The 25,929-nt window shown below is 38.0% G+C and overlaps 4 protein-coding genes across 5 annotated transcripts; 1 reads left to right on the forward strand and 3 right to left on the reverse strand.

Moving 5' to 3' along the window:
* Positions 1–2,167: 2,167 nt before the first annotated feature.
* LOC122667465 (G-type lectin S-receptor-like serine/threonine-protein kinase At4g03230) lies at positions 2,168–6,392 on the forward strand. The gene is made up of 10 exons (XM_043863739.1): positions 2,168–2,447; positions 2,591–2,844; positions 2,980–3,718; positions 4,228–4,392; positions 4,557–4,694; positions 4,829–5,028; positions 5,129–5,339; positions 5,458–5,695; positions 5,815–5,962; positions 6,046–6,392. Exons 1-10 carry the CDS (start codon positions 2,168–2,170, stop codon positions 6,340–6,342), a joined length of 2,670 nt encoding a protein of 889 aa, XP_043719674.1. The 3' UTR covers positions 6,343–6,392.
* A 1,731-nt stretch (positions 6,393–8,123) lies between these two features.
* On the reverse strand, positions 8,124–12,880 carry LOC122667466 (G-type lectin S-receptor-like serine/threonine-protein kinase At4g03230). The gene is made up of 7 exons (XM_043863740.1): positions 12,581–12,880; positions 12,204–12,433; positions 9,533–9,820; positions 9,203–9,413; positions 8,831–9,068; positions 8,567–8,714; positions 8,124–8,467 (listed from the first exon to the last, which is right to left on the reverse strand). The coding sequence occupies exons 1-7, from the start codon at positions 12,864–12,866 to the stop codon at positions 8,153–8,155; spliced, it is 1,716 nt and encodes a 571-aa protein (XP_043719675.1). The 5' UTR covers positions 12,867–12,880; the 3' UTR covers positions 8,124–8,152.
* A 6,944-nt stretch (positions 12,881–19,824) lies between these two features.
* LOC122666766 lies at positions 19,825–20,837 on the reverse strand. Its single transcript, XM_043862832.1, has 3 exons — positions 20,574–20,837; positions 20,335–20,421; positions 19,825–20,110 (listed from the first exon to the last, which is right to left on the reverse strand). Exons 1-3 carry the CDS (start codon positions 20,817–20,819, stop codon positions 19,952–19,954), a joined length of 492 nt encoding a protein of 163 aa, XP_043718767.1. The 5' UTR covers positions 20,820–20,837; the 3' UTR covers positions 19,825–19,951.
* A 2,382-nt stretch (positions 20,838–23,219) lies between these two features.
* On the reverse strand, positions 23,220–24,966 carry LOC122666765. Of its 2 annotated transcripts, none has more exons than XR_006333714.1 (3): positions 24,146–24,420; positions 23,923–24,009; positions 23,220–23,702 (listed from the first exon to the last, which is right to left on the reverse strand). XR_006333714.1 is itself a non-coding variant. In XM_043862831.1 (3 exons), exons 1-3 carry the CDS (start codon positions 24,894–24,896, stop codon positions 23,559–23,561), a joined length of 498 nt encoding a protein of 165 aa, XP_043718766.1. In that variant the 5' UTR covers positions 24,897–24,966; the 3' UTR covers positions 23,220–23,558. The 2 variants fall into 2 exon arrangements, 1 of the variants encoding a protein (XP_043718766.1); XM_043862831.1 differs by lacking the exon at positions 24,146–24,420 and adding an exon at positions 24,630–24,966.
* Between the last annotated feature and the right edge of the window lie 963 nt (positions 24,967–25,929).

The raw sequence follows: 25,929 nt of genomic DNA on the forward strand, positions 1-25,929 counted from the left end.
GTAGTTAGGGTTAGGGACATAGCAGACTAGTTTAAATGAAAATATTCAAATCTCTTTTTAAACCACTTCCATTCTTGATTTCTGATTGAAGAACTCGTCTTCCCCAAACCCTAAACAATTTGGGGAAGATGAATTGCAGTTTTTTTTTTTTCTTTAGGTAAAGTCATTTTGGTCATTCTACCCTATTAAGGGGGTAGAATGGTCCATAAATTTTCAAAAACTAAGATCCGTTATAACATAACTGATTAATGGGAAGGATTATATTGGTACTTAGTTTAGAAAGTAAGGGTGCATGTGAAATTAATGAAAGTTTAGGGGGCAATTATAAGTTTAGCTATTTTTAGAGGGGCATTTGGAAATAATCTTTTTTTAAAAAAAAAAATCTATGTTACTCCGTAACATCAAAAGTCTTCTTTGAAGTCAAGTACAACACGAGGTCAATCGAGAGTGCCAGTAGCCAATAGCTGAGTTGAACATTTATTTATGGGGAAGTGTTCTCGGTGCGTGCAGGGTTTCAGGTGGGGTGTCATTTACACATTTTACGGGGGTGGGTCAATCATTTCTAGTGGGGTTGAGTGTGTCTTATATTTTGATGGTCCAGGTAATTGTAATTAATCTGTATTTGTAATTCAAACAAGTTTTGGGTCAATTAAATATCCAGAGGTAAAACAATAATTGTGTGGAGATTATGGTTTTTGGGTTTTCCCATATATTGTCTTTGTATGGAAAATCCTATATAAAGAGTTTTTCAGAAAATAGTGAAAAAATATCTTATTTTTTTGGATGGATGTAAGCAATTTTGTTAAACCATGATAAATTCCTTACGTTATGTGTGATTGTTTGTTTGGATTCTTTCTTGTGATTGCGCATTCATCCTCGATAAGATCATTTCACTCCCAGACAAAGTTCTTTTTCCCTTTATTTAAAAACATATGATTAATAATAAATTAAAATAATTTGAAATAAATTTCTTACTCATTTTCTGTTATGGTATAACACACCAATTAGAGGGAGACCACAACCATGTTCAATAGAGGGTAGGATATGGAGGAGAGAGATAAAGATGTCTATTAAGGACTAAAATCGAGAATCAGATCGGGACCAACCCACTAAGAATCAAAATCGATCCACCCATTAAATTATTAATCCAAATCTTGATATAAATTTCGGAGCCAATTAGCAAATACGACAGGTTGGTTTTGGGATGGATATCCCAACGGTTCAGGAACTGAAAAATCAGTTTGGAACTAGATAGAACTAGAACTACAAGGACACATTTAAAACTTGCATGTGATCAGATATAATGAATTAATGTAAGTTCCGTATATGAGACGTTGATTTGGTTTTGGTGATTTGAATTTTCGAATTTTGGATATATTTGTATACTTAGCAATAAAGAATTTTCTGTTAAGTATTTTAGTTCATATTTTTATTGGTATCTATATGAATGGATATTTGGTTATTTATATTTTTAGGAATTAATATTTATATATTTAAAAATGGATATATGATTATTTGTATGTTTAGGTAAAAATTTGAGAAATTTGGAGATTTTAATAGTGTCTAGAACCGATTAGGAATCAAAATTGCCCCACCCTATAAGAAACAGTTTTAGATCTTAAATGGGAAAGTTTTGATCTGACCCCTTAAGATTGGAATCGAGATTAAGAACAAATACCTAGAATTAGACTGACTTAAACCCATTGATTTTTTTTTGTGTGTGTGTAACTTAACCCCTTAAACACTTAAGAGAGAGAGAGAGAGAGAGAGAGAGAGAGAGGCTAATGGCATAGCCCTTGTGGCCAACATAGCGATACCTTTTCCTTAACATTATTTTGCATAATCTTACAAGTGGTGATTAAAAGATAAGAACATCAAAGAAAAATTGCCAACAAAAAGGGTGAAGCATGATGGAATTAGGAAAAATAATCAGAATTCGAAGGGAGGACCACAAACGACTTGAATTGGTAGGTTTTTGGTCGGAGATTGTATTGATTGCACATGGAGAGAGAGAGAGAGAAAAGCTGAGATCCTCAACCACGGAATTCAGAAATCAAGTGGTAGTTAGAGTCTTGTTGACTACTATCGATATTTTCATTGGGGATAAAAAAAAAAAAAAGAGACTACTATTGATAATGGGAAGAGAACGAAGAAGAAGACTCACAAGATGATCCATTACTCCCATATCATCCACACACTCCTATCAGTCTCTTCTCTTCTGCTATGCTCAACAGCAATAACAGACACGATTACACAGAACCAGGTGATCCATGATGGAGAAACTATTGTTTCTGGGGGAAAAAAATTCGAACTCGGCTTCTTCACACCCGATGGTGTTTATAAACATGACAAACGATATGTTGGGATATGGTACTACGGCTTATCTCAAAACTCAACAACGGTGGTGTGGGTTGCCAACAAAGGGAAGCCACTCCCTAATTCAAATGGTATTATTAATTAGTACTAGATTTTCTTGATGATTTAGTTTCTACTTCAAGTTATGTTTGGTGTTACTCAATTAAAGCTAAGCTGTGTTTTTCTGACTTCATATTTAATTTTAATAATCAATTTGTGTTTCATTATATAACAGGATCTATAACCATCAGGGATGATGGAAACCTGACAATTTTGGATGGATTGGGAAATATATTTTGGAACTCGGGAGATTTTTATTCGAGCCCACTAATGACGACAACCACATCAAGTGCACAGCTTTATGATTCCGGGAATCTCATCTTGATGGGAGTAAACGATGCTCAAGAACTGGCGAGGTCTTTATGGGAGAGCTTCTTGGAGGATTCCAACACACACCTGCCTGATATGGTGGATATGTCCTTTGGCAAGGTAATAATAATAATAGGAATTAATAAGAGTATATCACTATTCCCAAATATCCTCATAGTCTTAATTATTCCTTGCAACACTGATCGATGACATATATTATATTTCATTTTTTTTTTTTTTTTTTTTTTTAATTAGGTACTCCGATCATGGAACAATGAGCATGATCCATCACCTGGACCTTTTACTTTTCATCTCGACATCCAATCAACAAGATATATAATCAAGAATGGATCAAACATCTATTGGAGAAGTCGATCTAACACTGATTTCGCCAATTCTAGTGAGATTCCACCTAACAGTGTGGATACAATATTATCAAATTTGACAGATTACTTAGCCTTTAACAACATGAGATTAGTGATGAACCAATCGGGTCAAATCAGGTTTTATGATAACAGATCTGATCTAATACTGTTTGCACCAACTGATAATTGTAGCATCTACAATGCTTGTGGACCATATGGTATTTGCAACAGTAGTACCACCAACCTATTATGTAAATGCTTGACGGGGTTCAAACCGGTGTCGCTGGCAAATTGGGATTCCGGTCAGTTTTCTGCAGGGTGCACCAGTAAATTATCATCACCGGGATGTAAATATGACAGCGGGTTCTTCCCCTTAAATGTGATTAAAGTGGAGAACACCAACACTACTTTTGAGACTAGTAATTATTTTAAGGAGGCCAAGGACATGGAGCAATTTTGTAGGTTAGAATGCCTTAAACAATGCAAATGCAATGCTTTCTCTGTGCAAAAAGGGAATGGCACCTATGGTGGTTGCAAGCTTTGGATAAGTAATGATCTAAGGGATCTCCAAGAGGCCGTCTCCAAGGAGGGTCAGGACATTTATTTCCGTGTTGCAAGCTCTAATATGGGTACATTCATTCAATCTCTTCCTTTATTATCCTGAATCCATATCAATGTTGAAAGTATATATATAGTTCTATGCTGAAGTTTAAGCTTAGTTTTGCCCCCCCCCCCCCCCAAAAAAAAAAGAAAAAGAGTTTAAACTTAGCCCAACCCTGCCTGGCCCTTTTTTCAATAAAATAGGTTCTCTGGATGGAGCTAGGGCTGGGTTAGAGTTGAGACTTCACAGCCCAAGGATGGGTTAGGTTTAGGCAGGATTAGGGTAGTCAATATGTAAACTACAGTACCCAGGTGCACCCCTAATTTTATTCACAAGTTGAACTAAGCCTTAAAACTGAAATCGGGCTGGGGTTGGGTGGGCCATGACTTCATAGCATGGGGAAAGCTTTGGGCTTATGAAAATTCATCCTTAATTAGGCCCATTAACAGCCATAGATTGATTTTAGAAAAGTGAAAATCTTGGTTTTCTTTGAATTCTTTGAATGATTTAATCTACACAATACTTTGATCTTTGTAGAGCCAACTTGTAATTCTTCTACGGACTGTGAAGCATGGCCATACTCGGTTTGTGAAGAGAGAACATCTTCAAATACTACTGAAATTGGAAAAAAAAGATGCATTTGCAGTGCAAATCATCAATGGGATCCTTCAAAAGGGAACTGCACAATTACTAGTACTCAAGGTGAGAGAGGATGTATCTGCTTAGGATCATATCCCATAAAGACTTCATGACTTTGCTTCGTTATATATATAATAGGTGACATAAAGTCCATTAGTCATTTCTAAGAAACATTTCATATATAACTTCATTAATAGGTTAAAGTGATTAGTGTTCTTTTATACCAGGTGGTTCTGGGCTAAGCTCTAATAAGATATCAACAGCTTTGATCGTGGTGATAACCATTGCAGCAATTGTGATTTTTTTTTTTGGTATCTTTTGTTGGAGAATAATAATGAGGAGGAGAATGGTGTCCAAAAGAAAAGGTAGGTACCAAAGTAACCCATTGTGGGTTGCACCTCCATGTGACTGTGAGTCCATGATTCATACAAAGGAAGTCATTTTGGATGTTCATATCACTGGCTATATTCTAAGAATATTGTTCATATTTTAAAATCAGCTTACAGGAAAAGTAATCAAGAAATATCAGCTTTTCCTTTTGACGAGGATTCTGAACATGCCAGAGATCCAAACAAATTTGGAAAAGATGAAAAGGGAATAGATGTACCATTTTTCGATTTTGAAATTATAGTGGCTGCTACTAACGACTTCTCTAACCTAAATAAGCTTGGAAGAGGAGGATTTGGACCTGTCTACAAGGTTTTCCTTCTTTTTTTTTTCCTTTTTGGTTATATATGAAGTTGGTTTTAAGCTTTGATTAATAAAGAAGACTTTGTATATTGACAATTGTTTGACATAGGGAAAGTTAATGGGAGGACAAGAAATAGCTGTGAAGAGGCTTTCAAGAAGTTCTGGACAAGGTCTAGCTGAATTCAAAAATGAGGTCTTATTGATTGCAAAACTTCAGCACAGAAATCTTGTTAGACTTGTTGGTTATTCTGTCCAAGGAGATGAAAAAATTCTGCTTTATGAATACATGCCCAACAAAAGCTTGGACTCCTTTATCTTTGGTGAGGTTAAATTATACTTAAAGACCTAGCTTTTAGAGTCATCTATCCTATTATTCTACATTTTAAAATAAGTTATACCTACTGATGAATCTTCACTTTCCAATTGGAAACATGATAGATCAATCACGATGCTCATTGTTGAACTGGGAAAAGCGCTTCAATATCATACTGGGAATTGCTCGAGGGCTTCTTTACCTTCATCAAGACTCTAGGTTGAGGATTATTCACAGAGACCTGAAAACTAGTAATATCCTCCTAGACGAGGAGATGAACCCTAAAATTTCAGACTTTGGCTTAGCGAGGATTTTTGGAGGAAACCAAAGTGCAGAAAATACTAATAGAGTGGTTGGGACATAGTAAGTGTTGGGACTTAATATCTTCATTCTCTGCTGAAATTTCTCAACTGTTGTAGTTTCATTTGTTATTTTAGTCAAGTCAATTAATCACCTACTATTTAAATGATGACCAATTGCAGTGGATATATGTCTCCTGAGTATGCATTAGATGGGATTTTCTCAGCTAAATCTGATGTCTTCAGTTTTGGGATTGTGCTACTTGAAATTATCAGTGGGAAGAAGACTGCAGGCTTTCAGTCTGAACACTCTTTGAGTCTTCTAGGATATGTAAGCACTCAACTTCTAAATTTCATTGATCACTTTGCTCAATGTTTCTCATAACTCTCACTATAATTTAAAAATGATTTCAGGCATGGGAATTGTGGAAAAAGGACAAGGTGTTGGATTTCATGGACAAATCACTATTATGTGAATCCTATAATGAATTTGAAGTTTCAAAGTGCTTTCACATTGGGCTCCTTTGTGTACAAGAAGATGCAGATGATAGACCAACCATGTCGAATGTAGTTTCCATGCTAGGCAGTGAAACAGCAACTCTTCCAACTCCTAAAGAACCAGCTTTTATTGCAAAGAAGTATTGTCCATCTAGTAGACCAGAAATATATTCTATTAATGAACTGACAATTACTGAGGAACAAGGTCGGTAGTATAGGATTTGGTTGATGGTGCTAAGGGAAGCTGGTACACCTGATGGTCTGTTAATAAATTTTTTTGCTATATGCCAGAAACGAAATAGCATGCAAAGGTCCTAATTTTAATCGGTTGTATCTCACAGAATACTGGCAAAAGTACCAATAAATGAAGTGTTCAACTTTTGGATTAGTTAAGTGATTATTTGTTCCCTCTTTAGGTTAAGGCAGGATATAAGATGCGTATCCATAAGTTCTGCTAACAGAAAATAGGTTTAATGAACTTACTTGTTAATAAGAATCAGTTGTAGGAGGACTCCTCAATGCTTGCAGCAATTCTGATCTGAATAGTTCAATTCCCAGCAGAAACAGAGGCTGAAGAGAAATGACAAGGATATTTGAGAAGAGGAAGAGATGGAAAAGAATGACAAATGAATGAATTAACTAAAACTTATTTCATTTTATATTGATGACTCAAATTATCCCAGTTTTCCATACCAACCAACAGGTGTTGGAAAGTCATGAGAGGGTCCCTAATGCCCTTCCCCAACTTTCCAAATTGTCTTTGCCATGGGTTCTCACAACGAACCAAATGTAAAATATTTTCCCCTGTGATTCGTTCTCTTATCTAAATTTCTGTGTTTCTCACAACAACAGGTGATTCTTATCTAAATCTCAAACAATCCAAAAGAAAATATATAAGTACTTACTCAAGCAATGGTTGGAGAGGATCAACTCCTTGGTACTCAGCAATCGCCTCGATCAAACCTCCTATACCCACACAAAATGAAATTAGGGATTGTCGAATCAGATGGGACATCTAAAACGTTTTTAGGTCTTGAAAATTTTAAATCCAACTAAAGAAGAAAAGTTCAAGTGAATCCATTCGAAACTTCGATTCTCAAGGAGAGATTTTCGAAGGCGATTATCGAACTGAGATTTGAGGGTGTTATTTAATAGGTGAATAGTACGAGCTCTTTTCAAGGGTTTACTGTTCTCTTTACAGAGTTCCCATTCATTTCCTGATTGCTGGTTGGAGGCGAAAAACTCTGTTTCTGGACCCGAATTCTGAAGATCTTCCATGGCTTAAACACACAGATCGTTCCCAGACAGATGGAATGAGAGAGGGACTCAAACGGATTCAGATCCTCTGCTGCCCGAGCTGCCAGGCAGGATTTTACTGCCAAGACACAGTAAGGTGGGGAATGACCGCCTTACCCCTACTCAAACGCCTTGCCGGAGCAGGGGTAAGACGGTCGTTGTGCACATGGCCCAGTTTGAACCGCAGAGACTGCTACGGGCAGCGCGTCGTAGAAGATCTGGATCCTTCACCCAATCACCGAGCCGTATTCCCTTTCCGGTTCCCGCTCTATTCTAATTACTCGCACTCCTCTCTCAATCTCTCTCATCACTCACGGCCCTCTCCCTCTGCATCCTCTAAAAACGCGCTCTAAAAGGTAGGTATGAGTCCAATTGGATCCTCTACTGCCGAGGTGCCCGACATGACTCTATTGCCAAGACATAGCAAGACGGGGAATGACCGCCTTACCCCCACTTGGGCAAGGCGTTCGGACAGGGGTAAGGCGATCATTCCCCACCTTGCTGTGTCTTGACAGTAAAGTCGTGCCGGGCACCAGAGGATCTGAATCCATACAACCTGAAGCTACAAAATAAAGGTAAGAAATTTAAGAACTTTATTTATTAGTACTTTTGCGATATTTCGTTTCTTTCGTTATGGCAAAAAATCGTGTTAGCATACTACTACAAACAAGATTTAATTACAAGTAGGTATATGAATATCCCTTATCATCATTAACCAAATCCTATACTATCGACCTTGTTCCTCAGTAATTGTAAGCTCATTATTAGAATACATTTCTGGTCTACCAGACCTGGAACCTGTGTTAGATGGACAGTACTTCCTTGCAATGAAAGCGGGTTCTTTAGGAGTCGGAAGAGTTACTATCTCACTGCCTAGCATGAAAATCACATTCGACATTGTCGGCCGTCGACCTGCATCTTCTTGTACACAAAGAAGCCCAACATGAAAGCATTTTGAAACTTCATGTGCATTATAGGATTCACATAATAGTGATTTGTCCATGAAATCCAACACCTTGTCCTCTTTCCACAATTCCCATGCCTGAAATCATTTTTAAATAATTCTAATTAGCCCCAAGTAATAAGAAACAACATTGAGCAAAGTGATCAATCCAATGTAGAAGTTGAGTGAGTGGTTTACATATCCTAAGAGACTCAAAGAGTGTTCAGAATGAAAGCCTGCATTCTTCATCCCACTGATAATTTCAAGTAGCACAACCCCAAAACTGAAGATATCAGATTTAGTTGAGAAAATCCCATCAAATGCATACTCTGGAGACATATATCCACTGCACTTATAGCCATCATTAAAACAGTAAGTGATTCACTGAGTAAAATAACAAATAGAACTACAACATTTGAGCAATTTCAGCCAAGAATGACGTTATTCAGTCCTAGAACTAACTATGTTCCAACCACTCTATTAGTATTTTCTGCACTTTGGTTTCCCCCAAAAATTCTTGCTAAACCAAAGTCTGAAATTTTAGGGTTCATCTCCTCGTCTAAGAGGATGTTACTAGTTTTCAGGTCTCTGTGAATAATTCTCAACCTAGAGTCTTGATGAAGGTAAAGAAGTCCTCGAGCGATTCCAAGTATGATATTGAATCTCTTTTCCCAGTTCAACAATGCGCATCGTGATTGACCTATCATGTTTCCCCGGGGGGGGGGGGGGAAAGTGAAGTTTCATTAGTGGACATATCACATATATGAGTTAAAATGTGGAAGAGTATGAAAGATCAATTCGAAAAGTCTTTTAAGTGAATAATTAGAACCTCACCAAAGATAAAGGAGTCCAAGCTTTTGTTGGGCATATATTCATAAAGCAGAATTTTTTCATCTCCTTTGATAGAATAACCTAGAAGTCTAACAAGATTTCTGTGCTGAAGTTTTGCAATCAATAAGACCTCATTTTTGAATTCCTCTAGACCCTGTCCAGAACTCCTTGAAACCCTCTTCACAGCTATTTCTTTTCCACCCATTAGCATTCCCTGTGGCACAATTGTCAATAAACAAAGTCTTCTTTATTAATCAAAGCTTAAAATCAACTCAATATATAAAACCACCTCCCCCCCAACCCCCCAATAAAAAAAATACAAAAAAGGAAAACCTTGTAGACAGGTCCAAATCCTCCTTGTCCAAGCTTATTTAGGTTAGAGAAGTTGTTAGTTGCAGCCATTATGCTTTCAAAATCAAAAAATGGCACATCTATAGTTTTCTCATCTTTTCCGAATTTGTTTGGATCTCTGGCATGTTCGGAATCCCCATCAAAAGGAAATGCTGACATTTCTTGATCGCTTTCCCTGTAAGCTGATTTTAAAAGATGAACAGAATTCTCAGAATACAACCAGTGGTATAAACTCCCCAAAAAATGTCTTGCATTAGTGTGAATCGTGGACTAATAAGGTGGAGTGCAACCCAGAATGTGTTACTTTACTACCTACCTTTCCTTTTGGCCAGCGTTGTTCTCCTTCTCATTATTATTCTCCCACGACAGATACCAGAGAAAACAAACACCACTGCTGAAATGGTTATCACCAAGATCAAAGATGTTGATATCTTATTAGAACTTAGCTCACCTGGTACAAAAGATCAACTAATCATTTAATCTATTTATTACTATTTATTGAAGTGTAGATTAACTCAAAGGACCAATTAAGATTCCCTTCTTTAACTCAACCTTTATGACTGTTAATTGTAGGTCCTAATTAGGGACGAATTTTCATGGGCCCAAACCCTCCCCTTACTATGAAGTCATAGCCCATCAACTTTAGCCCGATTTCAATTTCAAGGCCAATTTTAACTTTGTGAATAAAATCAGGGGTGCACCTGAGTTCTGTTCTGGGTCAGGTTAGCGTCAACGTACTTGGGCTGAGGAATTTCTACTCTAACCCAGCCCCAGCTGAATCCAGAGGACCCAATTTTTAAAGAAATCGGGCCAAATAAAATTGGGTGTCAAGTCAAACTTCAACATTGAATGATGGGATTTCGTATGATATTGATACCAATACTGATATGGATCAGCCACATTGGATCAAATTGAACTGTATTGTTCCCCAAAATACCGATACAGAGCTTTTTTGAAATCCTGCCTAACCTAACTCATCCTTGGCTGCATAAGCAAGGACTTAAATACCTTTGCTGAGAAGTTCCTTTAAGTGTTAAATAACATATAGCATAAGGCCTTAGTCCTAACCTAGCCTGGCCCAAGCTTGGCATAGGTCTAGTGATAAAGCGGTCCAGGCCTGTTCACGTTCAGGTTCGGTCATCCTAAGTTTTACCACTCACTACACAAAATAAAGAGTAAAGTCCACCAGAACAACTAGGGTCACAATGGAGCAACCTTACCATTGCACCAAAGCCCGCCAAAAAAACTCCCCAAACCACAATTTATAAATTCCACATATCAGTTTGGCTAGCTTACTCCAAATTCCACTGCTATAGTGCTATGTGGAAAATTGTTTTTCTTATATAAAACAGATATTTTGGAAAAATCTTTTTCTTTATATTTAGAATTAGAAAAATAAAATATAAAAGGGGAAGGGTCATTTTCAGATTTCAATGGTTTTGAAGTACCAAATCAGACCCACCGGTGAATGCAAGACTCAATAATGATCAGAATTGTAGAAAAGGCCAGAGAATGTGAATGTACCCATCATATTATTAGAGCTTAATTCCAACCCGTACGTAAATGTTCAGATGACCCTCTTCTTGTTCTTCTTCTTCGGAGACAGCCTGTTGGAGGTTATTTAGAACATTGTCTATCCAAAGCTTGCAAGGACCATAGGTGTCCATACTCTGCTTGTGTACGGAGAAAGCCTTGCATTTGCATTGATCAAGGCACTCTCTTCTACATTAATATTCCTCAATTTCCTTGGCATCCTCCAAATAACTAGCTAGTCTCAAGACTAATGTCGGCGTTGTCCACTCTAGTCACATTTAAGGGCAAGAACTCGGTGTCATCATATTTACATGATCCATGTAGTGACAACCTATGATTGGTGCAACCTGCAGAAAAGTCACCGGAATTCCAATCTCGGAGCGACATGGCCGGGTTCAAACCCCTTCAAACATTTACATATTCTTAGGTTGGTGTTGTTACTATTAATGTGGCAAATAGCATATGGACCACAAGCATTGTAGATGCTACAATTATCACTTGGTGCAGACCATATTAGATGATTAGACGACGAACTGTTATAAAATCTGATTTGACCCGATGGATGCATCACTAATCTCGTGTTGTTGTTGTTGTAATCAAGATAATCTGTCGAATTTGATAAGATCACATCCACACTAAATGGGATCATATTAGGATTAGCCAAATCAATATCACTATTGCCAATCCAATAAATGTTTTGTGCATTCATGATTGTATATCTTATTGAATCGATGCTCAGTTGAAAAGTAAAAGATCCAGGATATGGATCACTCTCATTCGTCCATGATGTGAATACCTTAAAAATGAATAATTGTATGTCATCGATCAGTGCAAGGAGTAAGATGACTATAAACATATATATTTGGGAATAATAATTAAGATCGAATTAAGAACTTTGATGATTTACAAATAATAAAGTTCAATTTATTTTTTTTTTTTAAAAAAAAATATTGTCAAAGGACTAAAACTATATAAAGATTAGGAATAAGTCTTCTTTTTTTTTTTTTTTTGGTAAAAAATATTAAGAATAAGTCAAAAGATGAAATTTGATATACTAATTATTGAGGGATGAAGTTCAAACTAAATTATTTAGTTTTAACATTATTATTACCTTACGTACCTTGCTCATTATTTCCATACCAGGCAGGAATGTGCTGGAATCATCCTGCAAGAAGCTCTGCCATATTGGGTAATCATCTCCGTTCTCCCCAGTCAAGATTAGATTCCCGGAATCCATTAGCTTTGCACTTATTGTGGTTGTGTTCATCGTTGAAGCCGCCGTGGTGAAATAAATATTTCCCACTTCATCCAAAACTGTCAAGTTTCCATCATCCCTGATGCTTATTGATCCTGTTATATTTATATATATATAAGTCAACAATTAATAATTACAATTCAGCTTTAATTGGGTAACACAAAATATAAGATGTTGAAAGAAAAGGGAAACAACAAAAATTCATCAAAATCTAAGCTAATAATTAATATATATATATATACCTTTTGAATTTGGGAGAGGGTTTGTTCTGTTGGCAACCCACACCACTGTCTCTGAGTTTTGAGAGAAACCGTCGTAGATCCAGATTCCAACATATCGTTTGTGATGTTTAGCGCCATCGGGTGTGAAGAATCCGAATTCGAATTTTTCTCCCTTGGAAACCATAGTTTCTCCATTATCAAGGATCACCTGGTTCTTAGTAATCATGTCTCTTCTTATAATTTCTGCTGAGCTTAACAGAAGATGAGAAGAGCATGATAGAAGGAAGAGAGTACTGTAGATGATCATATGGGAGTAATGGACCATCGTGTCGTGTACTGTGATCGAGTCTTCTCCTTATTCCTCTTGATCAACCTGTTCTTCTTTCTGGATTTCCATTATCTTTATCAATCACTTATTCTGACTCTAAATATAAACCATTTATTGATTCATGATTCACATTGAGGCTGAGCTTCCTCCTCTTTACGTTAATTTGACTCACGTGGATCAGCTCCACATCTGTACAATCAAAACGCTCACCGACCAAAAAGAAAAACCCACAAATCATGTCTTTTTTTGGTCCTCGATCTCCTGCTCTTTTGATCTCTTTCCTGGACAGACATTGTGGTCATCCCTTGGCCTTTTTTGTAAATACCTGTTGAAAACATAAAATTTAGGACAAATTTCACGGACAACCTCTATAACTATTAGAAATGACAAGTACACCCTAAATTTTGAAAAAAAATCACAGACTACTCTTATTTTATATTTTTATTTCAATTTAGTTCAGTCCATTAAGTCTATGCAGTTAAGTGACTGTTAAATCTTTTATAATGGCGGAATTACTCTTACTATAGGATGAACTTCCTATTATACCCTTTAAGGTTAAATCCCCAATATCCCAAATACAAACCAGATTTTCTTCATCGTTTTCGCTTGGCTGAAGGTGGAAGAAGCAAGAACAGAGAATTCCTCCACCTGGAATAGATGCCATTATTTATCGATTTTCATGCTCGGTCTAAAAATTGGGAGAAGCAGAGGTGGTGGTGGTTGTGATTAATGAGAAGCTTAGGCTGAGCATAAGCATAAGATTCCGAAGAGAGAAGATGCAATAGGGTGTGGAAGATGGGAGAAAACGAGTGGATTACAGAGGCTATGACGGACGATTGGCTTGTGGTGGAAGTGCTGATGCGGCTACGCCAGCCAAAAGAACATGCGTCGCTACCGACAAAGAGATTGGTGGCTGTGTTGGGGATTGAGACAACCACGGTCGAGGCAGATTCTGCGATGCAGTAGCATTCAGGTGAAGAAGGATGGGAAGTCAAGGAGAGCCAGCCCGACGACGCCTCTCTCTTGGAGTGGTGGCACGTCTTTTAGCGGTAGCAGTGCTGTCGATGGTTACGAAGAGTCCCTTACCTGTGAAACCCATTTCCCCCACTTCTTCTCCATTGTCCACTGGACCCCTCTGACCTACTCTCTCTCTCTCTCTCTGTGTTATAAAGAGTACGAAGGTCTTGCTATAATACCCTCGTCCCTTCCATAGTTATAAAGCTTCAAAGTCCTTTCCTTCTTCTTTAGGAGGAAATTAAGCAAATATGCTGCACTCGCAGCAGAGTACTCTTTTTTGCTACCCACGGCAACTCTCCTCCCTTGGGATTAACAGTACCCTGATCCATTTCACACATTATAACCTCAAAACCATAACCCCTGCCACCCGCGTCGTCAAACTCTGGCGACAGTCAGTTTCCTCTGTAGCAGCACCACCTCAGCCGCGTCCGGCAGTGCCAGGTCCGTCGAGGACACACTCGATGCCACCTAAGAAGGTGGAGATCTTCAAGTCTCTTAACGGGTGGGCTGAGGAAAATATAATCCCTCTATTCAGTCAGACCCCTCACCGTCATTTTTTTTATTTTTTCCTCTCCATTTTCTTTTCTCCCAACCGACATCCACCTCCATCTACCTAAAGCAAACTACTTTCCTTCTTTCTTCTCTACCAAGGCAGTGCCTCTTTGAAATCGTGACAAGGAGTTCTACGGACATTGCTAGGAATCTGGAGAGCCCGTGGTTGGAGCTGAGACCCTGAAGCTAAGAACCGATGGCTGCTGCAACTCCCATACGCCCTCCTGTGAAGCCGAGTGATCGTTTAAAGATTTTGGGGTGAAGCATTTGCAAGTATCAGTGTCGAACAGACTACTGACCAAGCCCCTCTAACTCTCAAACGAAGTAACACTATTGGTCTGAAAAGGAAACTAACGATATACCCAAATCTATGACTTTCACCTCCCTATAACCAACTCTCTGAGATTGCAGAGGACAAGCGATCATCCGCTCCCAACATCCTTACGATGGTTGTTGTTCTTCGTTTGTTTCTTTCGGATTTTTTTTTCTGCATTAATTTCCATGGCTGTTGTTGCAGAGAATGCGATTGGTTCGAATGATTCTTACTGTTGGTGATGTTGCTCCAAACTCTGATTTCAAATCTGAGTTTCAGAACGATGTGTGCAAGCTCGTTGATTTGCTATGGCGGTTGAGAAGAGGGGAAGAAATGAAATGAGAGTTTTTGTGACCGGAATTTATTCTCTCCGATCGCAGAGAGCGTCGCCGGCGGTGCTACTGCTCACCGTGTTGTACTTTCCTATTTATGGGCTTCTGGGTGAAATCAGTGGCGGTCGAAGAGACAGTGGTGGTGATGAAGAAGTTCGATTTGGGAAGATGATGAAATTCTTAGTAATTTTTATTTAAAATACTAAAAGGGTAACATCAACATTTTTATTTTGAGATAACCTTGCTTAACCTTAAAGGGAAGGTTACCATTTTGACAAAATTTAAGGTATACTTATCATTTCAAATAGTTATAGGGAGTGTCCGTGCAATTTACCCTAAAATTTAATTTACGGGATCTGATTTACACACACTAATCCTGAAACTTTATTAAACGGAGACCCCAAACTTATAAGGGGCCCTAAACCAGAAACACTGGTGTTCTTTGTTGTGTATTGAAATTTTGCTTTGTTTGTAAAACCAATTGTTCTTTCAGGTATGAATTAAGTAGTACTTAATTTGAATAATCCAGAACTAACTGTAAGAAGACGAGAGTTCTGGATTTTATTATATTTAAGAGTAATTTACATGCATACCCCTGATGTTTGAAATAATAACAAAAAGTCTCTCGTAGTTTCACCTTTTACGTATAATTTCCTCTTGATGGCTCAGGGTGTTAGTGAGCTATTAATTTTGAAAGTAAAAAGACAGTTTTACCTTTTTACTTTAATGACTTATTTTAAATACCACTTTATTTTAGATACCAAATATTCTATTTTGTACGACTTGACATAAAATTGAATCGTTATATCCTCCAATTCACTGCCTCTTCCAATTCTTTCAATTCCTCACATGAAAGTGAAAATGCTCATCTTACCCCCTGCCCGAAAACACTGCTCAAAGTGGGCTCCACTCCCCCTATTAGAGGAATTGGAGGTGCCCATGAATTGAAAGGAATAATTATTACTTAAAATTAGGGTTTCGTTTTATGGACAACCAAATGTAATTTGGTGTAATAGATCATTTTGCGGCTTGACAGGTAAATTGTTCCGGTAGCATTAATGAAAATATTTTTCAACAATGGCAAGGACGCCAGGAGGGTAGTAGATCTGATCAATTTTGGAGAGATCTGAAATCTGTTCTTCAATAATGAGCCATCTGAGCGTGCCTCAGTGGTACTAGCCTTTAATACCACTTAACCAACCCCCACTCATCCACCCATCCACCCAAAAAAAAAAAAAAAAAAAAGACCATTAGGTGGGATTTTTATTCGTTGCTATAACTGCAGCACTATTGTGTGCATCATGTGATGTAACAGCGGCCATGTGTGCACAACGGATCCCACTGTACACATATAGCCACAGCTACACCGCATAATGCGCACAGCAACGATGTAGTTACAATAGTGGATAAAGGTCCAGTTCTTGTTAGGTGACCAAGCTTTGATATTTTTAAACCAATGACATCAGGATCTTATATGCTTAGTAATATTTTCTTGACATGTAAAACAAATATAATTTTAAAAAAAATTCCATTGAAATCCTCTAGCTAACATTTAACTTATGAGTTTATTCTTTAGCTGAGCATCATGCTATGTAAGCAAACTAGGGACAATATTTTAGCCTTGTTAGTAGATTAATCTAGATGTTTTTCGTTATTTTGCCAATGATAATTGGCTAGTAATGGTTTTTAAGTTTTGAGGGATTTTTTTAATCATCTGCACTAAGCCATTTATAGGGGCATGATTATCATGCTATTATTTTTAATTGGTAATGCGCATTCAGTCTCCATACATTTCCTGTTCTTCTGAATCCTTTCCTGCGTTTTTGATGCAATTTCTGTGATTCGACCTTGTGCAAAGTGCAAACAGATTTTTCCTTAAGATGTTTAAGAAGCATCAACACTTCTTTTTTTTTACAAACCATCACTTAACAGTACTGCAGTACTACAAATTTTTTATTTTTTTTTGGGTGGGGTGGGGGAGGGAGCAATATCGTTATATGATTCAGTATTAGAAATTATTTTTATTTTTATTATTATTATTAGTGGCAACTTTTGTCCCACCGAATTTTGATTTTCCAAGCTCAAAGAATTCTGTTCAGAAGCAAACACAGTAAAAAATGTAAAGGTGTTTGATAAATGCCTCTTGAAAATGCTCATTTGTCTAAATGCTCCGTTACAATTTTTCTAATTGTAAACTCCCCTTACTTTTAAAACATTGTAATAATTTAATCCAATCGGTTTGTATTGAACATTATGTGCAAACGGATTGATTTTTTTTGATCATAATGCCCTTCATATGGTAGAATGACCAAATTGCCCTCATTAATACTCAACCTGCAACTCATCTTCCAAACCCAATCGATCTCCCATGATGGGTACTTCTGCAATGTGAACTCCAATTCATCCCACGAAGGCTCATCATTAAAATTAGGGAACTTGAAATCAGATTCAGGTGAAGACCCTGCAGACTCCGTTGTCACCGTCGAACTCGCTGTTGGAGTTGGATCTGGGCTTGAATTTGCTGAACCTGCGTAGGTTGAGGTGATTAAGCCCTATTGAACAACCTCCACTGTTCTAGGGTTCTGGGTCTGATAAGGATTCAGAGGATGTGTATGAAGATGGGGATTATAGGTATATGGATTCAGAGAAAGAGGAGGATGATGTGTTTGCAGATGGTGATGATTATAATGTCAAGAAGAAGAACTTGCAACCACAGACCAATATTTTCTCTTGAATCTGATTTCACGTTCCCTGATTTCAATTAAAAGATGAAAAACTTAACGAAAGCTGTGCAAAAAAATTCAAAAAACAAATGAAAGAAAACTGAATCTCAATTCTGAACCACCCAGCTTCCAAAAAAAACCTCTTCCAAGTTTGCTTTTTCTTTCTCTTTCAAAATCCCAAAAAAAAGAAAACAAACCCAAAAAACCCAAATCTTTAAAAGACAGAGATGATGACAGAAAGGGATATAGAGAAGCGGGAATCAGAGGGGGGGAGAAGGCCTTGCTGCCCACGACGGATACTGTGGATTTCACCCTCCATTATTCATAGTTTAGTTTAAAAAGTAAGAAATCTGAAATCGGATCTCTCTCTTTCTTTCTTTCTTTTTTTCTTTTTCTTCCTTTCTCTTTTATTGGGAACTGGGCCAGACAGAGAACTGGTGATAAAGATCCGTGCATTAGTAATGATTAACTTTAATCGAAATGAAAGAATTGGAAAGAGATATCTGAGGGAGTCCTACATGAGTTAGGTTTTCTTTTCAAGTGCCCCTGTTGCTGACGCCGGGAATCATGAAGGTGATGTGGGTGTTGGTGGATCAATTACAGTTGCAGGTGGTGGGTTAATTACAGTCCTTCCTGTGTTTATCCGAATAAGAAAGAAAGGATACCTGCTTCCTGATATCTCATGTTATTGCAGCTCCCATAGATATGAACGCCAAGTGTGGGAATTTGGCAAGTAAAAGCCCTTGAAGCCTAGATTTCACTGGCGGTGGAGGGAACTTGGTCATGTGTGTTAGTGACTTAGTGAGGGCAATTTAGTCATTCTACCATATCAAGGGCATAATGGTCAAAAAAATCAATCCGTTTGCACATAAAGACCTAATGTTCAAAACTACTGGATTGGATCAAATTGCTACAATGTTTTGAAAGTAGAGGGGATTGGGACAAGTGGGAATTTTCAGGGGGGCATTTGTCAAAAACCAAAATATAATTTCTTACGCAGCCCAGAAGTAGAACATGCCTTCAACACCATTATTTCTGGAAACAATATATATTGATGGCCTCAAACTGGGTTAAGAAAGTATGGTCCTAAAGAAGTGGAATATTATCTATTCATGTTACAATAAGGTCAAAAACCTAATACATTAATTCTTTCATGACAGAGCAGCAGTGGGACTAAATAAAACTTGTTATTGTATCTCACCTTCTTAACAAGAATTGTTCTGTTTACACAGAATTCATATGCTCTGATCAGATCGAGCAATAAGAGGAGAATCTTATATCAATGATATAGCACAGAGAGAATAGAGAAGCTTATATCCCATGATAGCAAAGAGAGAAGCATTCTTTCCCAAAGTTACAAGGCTTTGAGAAACAACTTATTTTAATCCACTTCAGCCAAAAATAGGGTAAATCTGTGGCAAGCTGATCAGGAGGATGTCCAACTTGAGCCTGGCAGCTTAAAATTGCCACTTTGACCTACATCCATTATATTTCCTCTCTCCAAACACTAAATTTGTTGATTGGAAGTCATGGGAGTCCTTAAAATTGCCTTCTTTTGAATTGACAATGGTGAGGATTTATCTGTAACTAAATAAAAGATGATTGAGATGAGAGGGTCAGGAAATTACCAGAAATTGAACAGGGCTCGCCATGTATTTATGGTGCAACTGACAAAGGACTGTGGGTGGAGTTGGGAACTCTTGTGAAATGGGATTGTAACTGGTAATATTGTTTCAACCCATGTTTGTAACTGCTAAGATTCCAAAAGGTTTAGAGCCAAAGAAGTCAATAATATTGCCACACCTTGGTGGAGGTGAGGTCTTAGAAAATTACATTCATGCTATCATCATTGCAAAAGTGAACAAACGTTTACCGTCAAAGAAACTGTATTCAAATCTGATTCCAACATTTCAATGTTGCAAAATCCCATTCATGTGTTCCATTGTATTCTTGGAATGGCAAACTCTTAACAAAACACTATACCAGTTACTGACAATCTACACATATGTAACTCAAGCATGTTACATATGCTAGATTGCTGCAAAAATGGCTCACCAAACATTCCAAACTTTACAAATAGTCATGGAGAAGCATATACATGTAAAAAGCTAGGATGACACAGCAGCTCTACAAGTAGTCAGCGGCAGTCGGCGGAGGTGCTGGTTTGTTCTGTCTCCTCAGGTACTTCCACAACGCTCCCTGCTCCGTCGCATCACAATGTCCTACTCCTCCTGTTTTTTTCCAGGATTTGCAAGGGGCAATTGAATCACATACATAACAGTAGCACTGCAACCATCAAACAATGTATTTTAATTAATTTTGCTCTGCTGATTTTGAAATTGTCACATCCAGTGAAACTAAAAGAAGAGATAAACCTAAATCCAATATGTTCCTCAAGCTTCTGAGTTCTGACCAATATCTAAAGTAGGGCAGAAGATAGCGAAAATGCTGATCTAATTGATAGATGCACAAATTCAGTTTAAGTGTTTTGAGGTTAGAACTTTGAACACCTGTTCACAGTGATCCTCGTGAGGAGTTTTGTTGAAGGGAAATTTCGCACAGAGATGCCTTGAATGAGGATAATCTCGACAAGCCACCTATCAACATCTTTCAAATACATAAATTCCAACTACGAAAATTAGGGAAATAATCTGATAAAGGGGTTGAACAAAAAAAAAAACTAGGGTTTTCTTCTAGGGTATGATTTCGGTTTAATTGATGGTTTATTTGCTCTGTTCAGGGAACCCACCTGGCCTCGTTGACATATGACAGAGATCTCTTGAGCATCATCATTCTTGAGGGAGAGCTTAGCAGATAGATCAACAGATTCAAATGGATCAAAGTCCAAGATGAAGCAGTCCTCCACTTGGTCAAACTCTTCCATGGAGACATTCTTCTTCAAACACAAAATTGATCTGACAGGGGAGTCTTCATTCTCTGAAGAAGAGGACGAATTGATCTTGTTAGCCCTTAACAAACAATGTTCTTGAGCCATTCTTTTCCTTGCTTTTGATTTCAAGTCCAACAAAACACTTTGAAGAAATATACTTTTGACTACAATGAAAACCCTACTAATTGCGTGGCCGGTATGGGGAGATGTATGGGCGGTTGAACTCTTTAAATGTTGAATAAACCAGTGAAATGACCGTTAGAATTTCCAAGTAGGACGCTTCGGAAAGAGTTGTATTTAATGTTTTAAAAATTTTCGACCGTTTAATTGTCGGATCCAGCTCTTCTCCATGGAGAGCATCACCCAGGGAGTATCCAACGGCTGGGCGTGATGGGCGTGCGCCGGGATGTGTGCCTGAGCGCATCTCCACGCCCGCCCAACACACCCAGCCGTCGGATGTTGTAGTCCTTACTATTCCTTGCACTGATCTTGGTTCTATCAGGTGATTCAATTGTAAGAGGGTTCACATAGCTGAAAGAGGCAATCTTAACTATAAATGCAACGATCTTGTTATCTTCTTCTTCTGTCACTGAAAGATTCTTGTTATCTTCTTCAATCAATGAAGTAAAAATGGGGTAAATGCTTCCTCCAACATGGACTTTTACTTTGAGTTTCGACCCATTCAATCCGGGTGAGAGGAAGAGAAAAGGAGAATGGAATTAAGTTTTGGCCCAGTCCAACCCTACCACAAGGAGATATGAGGTTTGATTGGTTGACGATTCAATTATAATCGATTGGTTGGATCATTCAAAATATAAGAAGTCCTACAATGGTAGATCATACTTCGGAATCAAATTGACATGTGAGTAATTTAAGGGTGACTTATTGTTCCAATGGTTGCTTTGACCAAACATGTCCTTCAAGTGGATCAAAAAAGCTAGACCTTGCAAGGAGGAAGACTTGTTTAGGCAATTTTCCCATGGAAATAAATATGGGTTGAATGATTTTGGGTTTAAATCAGTCCATTTAATTAAATGCAATAAGCAAGAGAAGATAATCATATAGATCAAGGCTGAAGCAAAAGAGAGGAAGGCCCTATCCTATTGTAAGCATTGGTTACAAACTTTTTCCTAGGGAAACTGTTGGACTTGTCCTTACCCTAGGTCGGAAGACCCTGTCAATTGCATGTACCATAGATTGGTTATATTCCACTCCTTGTTTTGGATATCTTGTACCCAAACTTTGTGTTTCTCATGCATTTTATTTGAATGAAATTCCAGTTACCAAAAAGAAAGAGAGGAAGACATTCCATACTAACAATGTTATCGAGCATTAGAATCTGATTGACATCATTTGCTGCGTATTTATGTATATACCCTTCACATCTTATCCAATCATTGATTGTCAACAATCGAAAAATCACTGTCCTTACAAGAATGTTCCCACAAAAGCCATCTTGTTTGTGAATTCTCTTGATTACGGTCATAGTAGAATAATGGATAAATTACACTTGCAGTACTCAACGTTTAGAAAAACTACACCTAAGGTAGCTCACATTTGAAATATTATGTTTGAGGTACATTTTTTTCATATTTTCAATTCTACCCATACCACCATGTCTAGAAGCTTTTTCTCACTGGTTTGACCTAGATAGAGGATACAATTATTAAACATAATATCGATGGATAAAATTAAAAAGATTTAAAAAAAAAAAAAAAGGTACCCTAAACATTACATTCAAGGCACATGAGATACCAAACATAATATTAGAGACCTTTAAACCTAATATATATATAAAACATAGAATACCCAGACGTGATTTCTCTAAGCGTTGAGTACCTTAGGTGTAATTAACTCTAAAATAATATTAATTCTACTCTAAATCCAACTATACTAAAAGGAAAATCCCTATGGATCACATTGTCAGGGAACGGCCATAGATGTTAGAAGGTAAAGTAGGACAACAACAACAACAACTCAGCCTTAACCCAGCTAAATGGGGTCAGCTACATGGATCTTAGCAAAGAAAAAGTTTAATAAAAATGTTAAGCTTTATATGCCAATGGTGAGGAATTATTCAAACAAAGAGTTTCCGGAGATGACAGGGGCAGGAAATTAGAGATGATTAATGATGCATTACCAGAAATTGAGCAGGGCTGGAGATGTATTGCAACTGACAAAGGATTGTTCTGAAGAGTTGGGAACTATTGTAGATGGGGTTGTAACTAGTAAGGTTGTTTCCCAAAGGACAAATGTACCTGTTGTGATGTACTGCAAAAAAGAAGTTTTCGATCATATTGCCACACCTAGAATGAGTCGAAATCTCAGAAATTTCCTTTCATTATACTCTTATTGATATGTGCAAACATGTTTACCGTCAAAGAATCTGCAATCAGATCTGATTCCAACATTTCAATGCTGCAAAATCCCATCATCCTTCACATATATATATATACACACAATTCTCCATGGATGTATCCATTTGTTTGCTTGTATCCATGGAACTAACACAGTCTTACATAAAAATCCTACCACTACATACCCACCCTCGCAGGGCCCAAGCTTACCAAGGAACAGAAGGCATTTCTGGTAACCTGAAATTAAAGGAAAATTGTGTCAAGACCTGGTGGTCTCTACTGGTTGGCCGCAGCGCAGGCTTCTTCTTTCTCCTTAGGCCTCAGGTTCTTCCACAACTCATTATGCTGTGTTGCTTCATAATGTCCACCTAGTTTCTTCTAGGATTTGTAAGTGACAATTGAATCACATACATAACAGTAGCAATGCAACCATACAAGTCATCGAGATGTATATGCACATGTAAAGAGCTAAGATGAAAGAGTTGCTTCACCAATCCACAGCGGGTGCTGCTGGTACATTCCTTCTCCTCAGGTTCTTCCACAACTCGTCATGCTCTGTTGCATCACAATGCCCTCCTGGACTCTTCCAGGATTTGCAAGGGGCAGCTGAATCACATACATAACAGTAGCACTGCAACAACCAAAACACCAATTTTAATTGATTTTGCAATGCTGATTTTGAAATTGACAATGAGAGAAACATCTTTTGATACTAATGCTATAATGAGTAAGTTAAGAGCCAAGCTTCAGATCCATTGCTAAACTAGAAAAGAAGAATAAGAAAATGCTGGTCTAATTAACACTCTATGCACCAATCAGTAAAAGAGTTTTGAGGTTAGAAGTTTGAAAACCTGTTCACAGTAATCCTCATGAGGAGTTTTGTAGAAGGGAAATTTAGCACAGAGATGCCTTGAATGTGGATAATCTAAACAAGCCACCTATCAACATATATCAAATACATAAGTTCCAACCAAAATAATTACGAAAATAATCTGATAATGGGGCTGAAACAAAAGAACTAGGGTTTTCATCTATGTATGATTTAGGTTTAATTGATGGTTTCAGGGCACTCACCTGTCCTCGTAGAGCTATTACAGAGAGCTCTTCAGAATCATCATCCTTGAGGGAGAGCTTGTCAAGATCAACGGATTCAAAGGGATCGAAGTCCAAGATGTAGCAGTCATCCACTTGGTCGAACTCTTCCGTGGAGACATTCTTCTTCAGACAGAAAATTGAGCTGATAAGTGGGTCTTCATCTTCTGAAGAAGAGGACGACTCGATCCCCTTAGTCCTTATCAACCCATCTTCTTTGGCCACACAATCAATTATGTGTTTTGAGGTTAGAGGTTTAAACACCTGTTCACAGTAATCCTAGTGAGGAGTTTTGTACAAGAAGGGAAATTTCGCAGAGAATTGCCTTAATTGCAGATAATCTCGATAAGCCTTTATCAACATATACCAAAAACATCAGTTCCAACCAAAAAAAAATCGAAAATAATCTGATAACGGGGCAGATCAAAGAAACTAGGGTTTTATTTGCTCTGTTCAGGGTACCCACCTGGCTTCGATGAACTGTAACGGAGAGCTCTTCAGCATCATCATTCTTGAGGGTGAGCTTTTCAAATGGATCAAATTCCAAGATGTAGCAGTCCTCCACTTTGTCGAACTCTTCCATTGAGACATTATTCTTTAGACAGAAAATTGATCGGATAGACTCTTCATCATCCGAAGAAGAGGACGACTCGATCCCGTTTGCCCATTTAAACCGATCTTCTTCGGCCATTTCTTTTTCATCCTCTGAAGAAGAGGACAACTTCACGTTCATCTCGTTATCCCTTATCAACCCATCTTCTTCGCTATTTCTTTAACTTGCTTTTGGTTCAACTCAAACAAAGCACAGAGCCACAGAAAGTAACACTTTACAGAGAAAATCCTACTTTATTATTTTTTTTCTTTTTTTGTGTTTTGAGCGAAACATAAAAAAGACCTACTTTATTGCTTGACCGAAGTGGGGAGATGTTACCAGAGATTGAATCAAGGTTTGAGTTAGGGGTGCAAATTTGGCCTGTCGGCCCGAACCAGCCCTGAACCCGAACAGGGCTTGGCCTGAGATATTTGGCCCTGTGGTCAGGTCAGGGTTGGAAATTTTTGGTCTTGAGTCAGGGTTGGATCGGACCAAGGTTGAGGCCTCGAGCTAAGCCTGGCCCGATCCATATACTATAAAATATATATTGGTAGCTAGTGGTGCGTAAAAGCCCATTGCTACCAGGAGGTCTTGAATTCAAGTCTCCTGGTCCACATCCGACATCCTCCCCTACCTATCAAAAAAAATATATATATCTTATATATGAAGACAATAAGTGATATAATACATTTTATTATAGTGTTATTTTACGTAAAATTGATAATTTTCTCTCCGACCCATTCTAGCCCATGCATTTCCTTCCCTCTCCCCATGATCAGGGCTAATCAAGGTCAGCCCAGCCCGACAATGATGGTGTGTCAGGGTTGGATTTTTGAGGCCCTCAGTCAAGGTCGGGTCAGATCTGGGCCCAACTAAGGGGACATAGTGTTGGACTAGGGTTCTATAAAGCCTGACCCAACCAAACCCTATTGCAACCCTAGAACTTACCATACAAAAAAAGAAGGAGAAGGGGTAGGGGGTTGGGGAAGTGTTCTCTGTCAAAGAGCATGGCTCTTGTGCATGGGGGCATCAAGTGAGGCGTCATTTGCACATTTCATGGGAGTGTGACGATTATTTTGCCCCATGTGTTTGGATACATACACTCGTACATAGTTTATTTTTTAGGACCAAAAAAAAAAAAAAACCATAGTTTGAGAAGCTGGAATTGGATGGG

Source organism: Telopea speciosissima, chromosome 7 (assembly GCF_018873765.1).
Source record: "Telopea speciosissima isolate NSW1024214 ecotype Mountain lineage chromosome 7, Tspe_v1, whole genome shotgun sequence".
Lineage (NCBI taxonomy): Eukaryota > Viridiplantae > Streptophyta > Magnoliopsida > Proteales > Proteaceae > Telopea > Telopea speciosissima.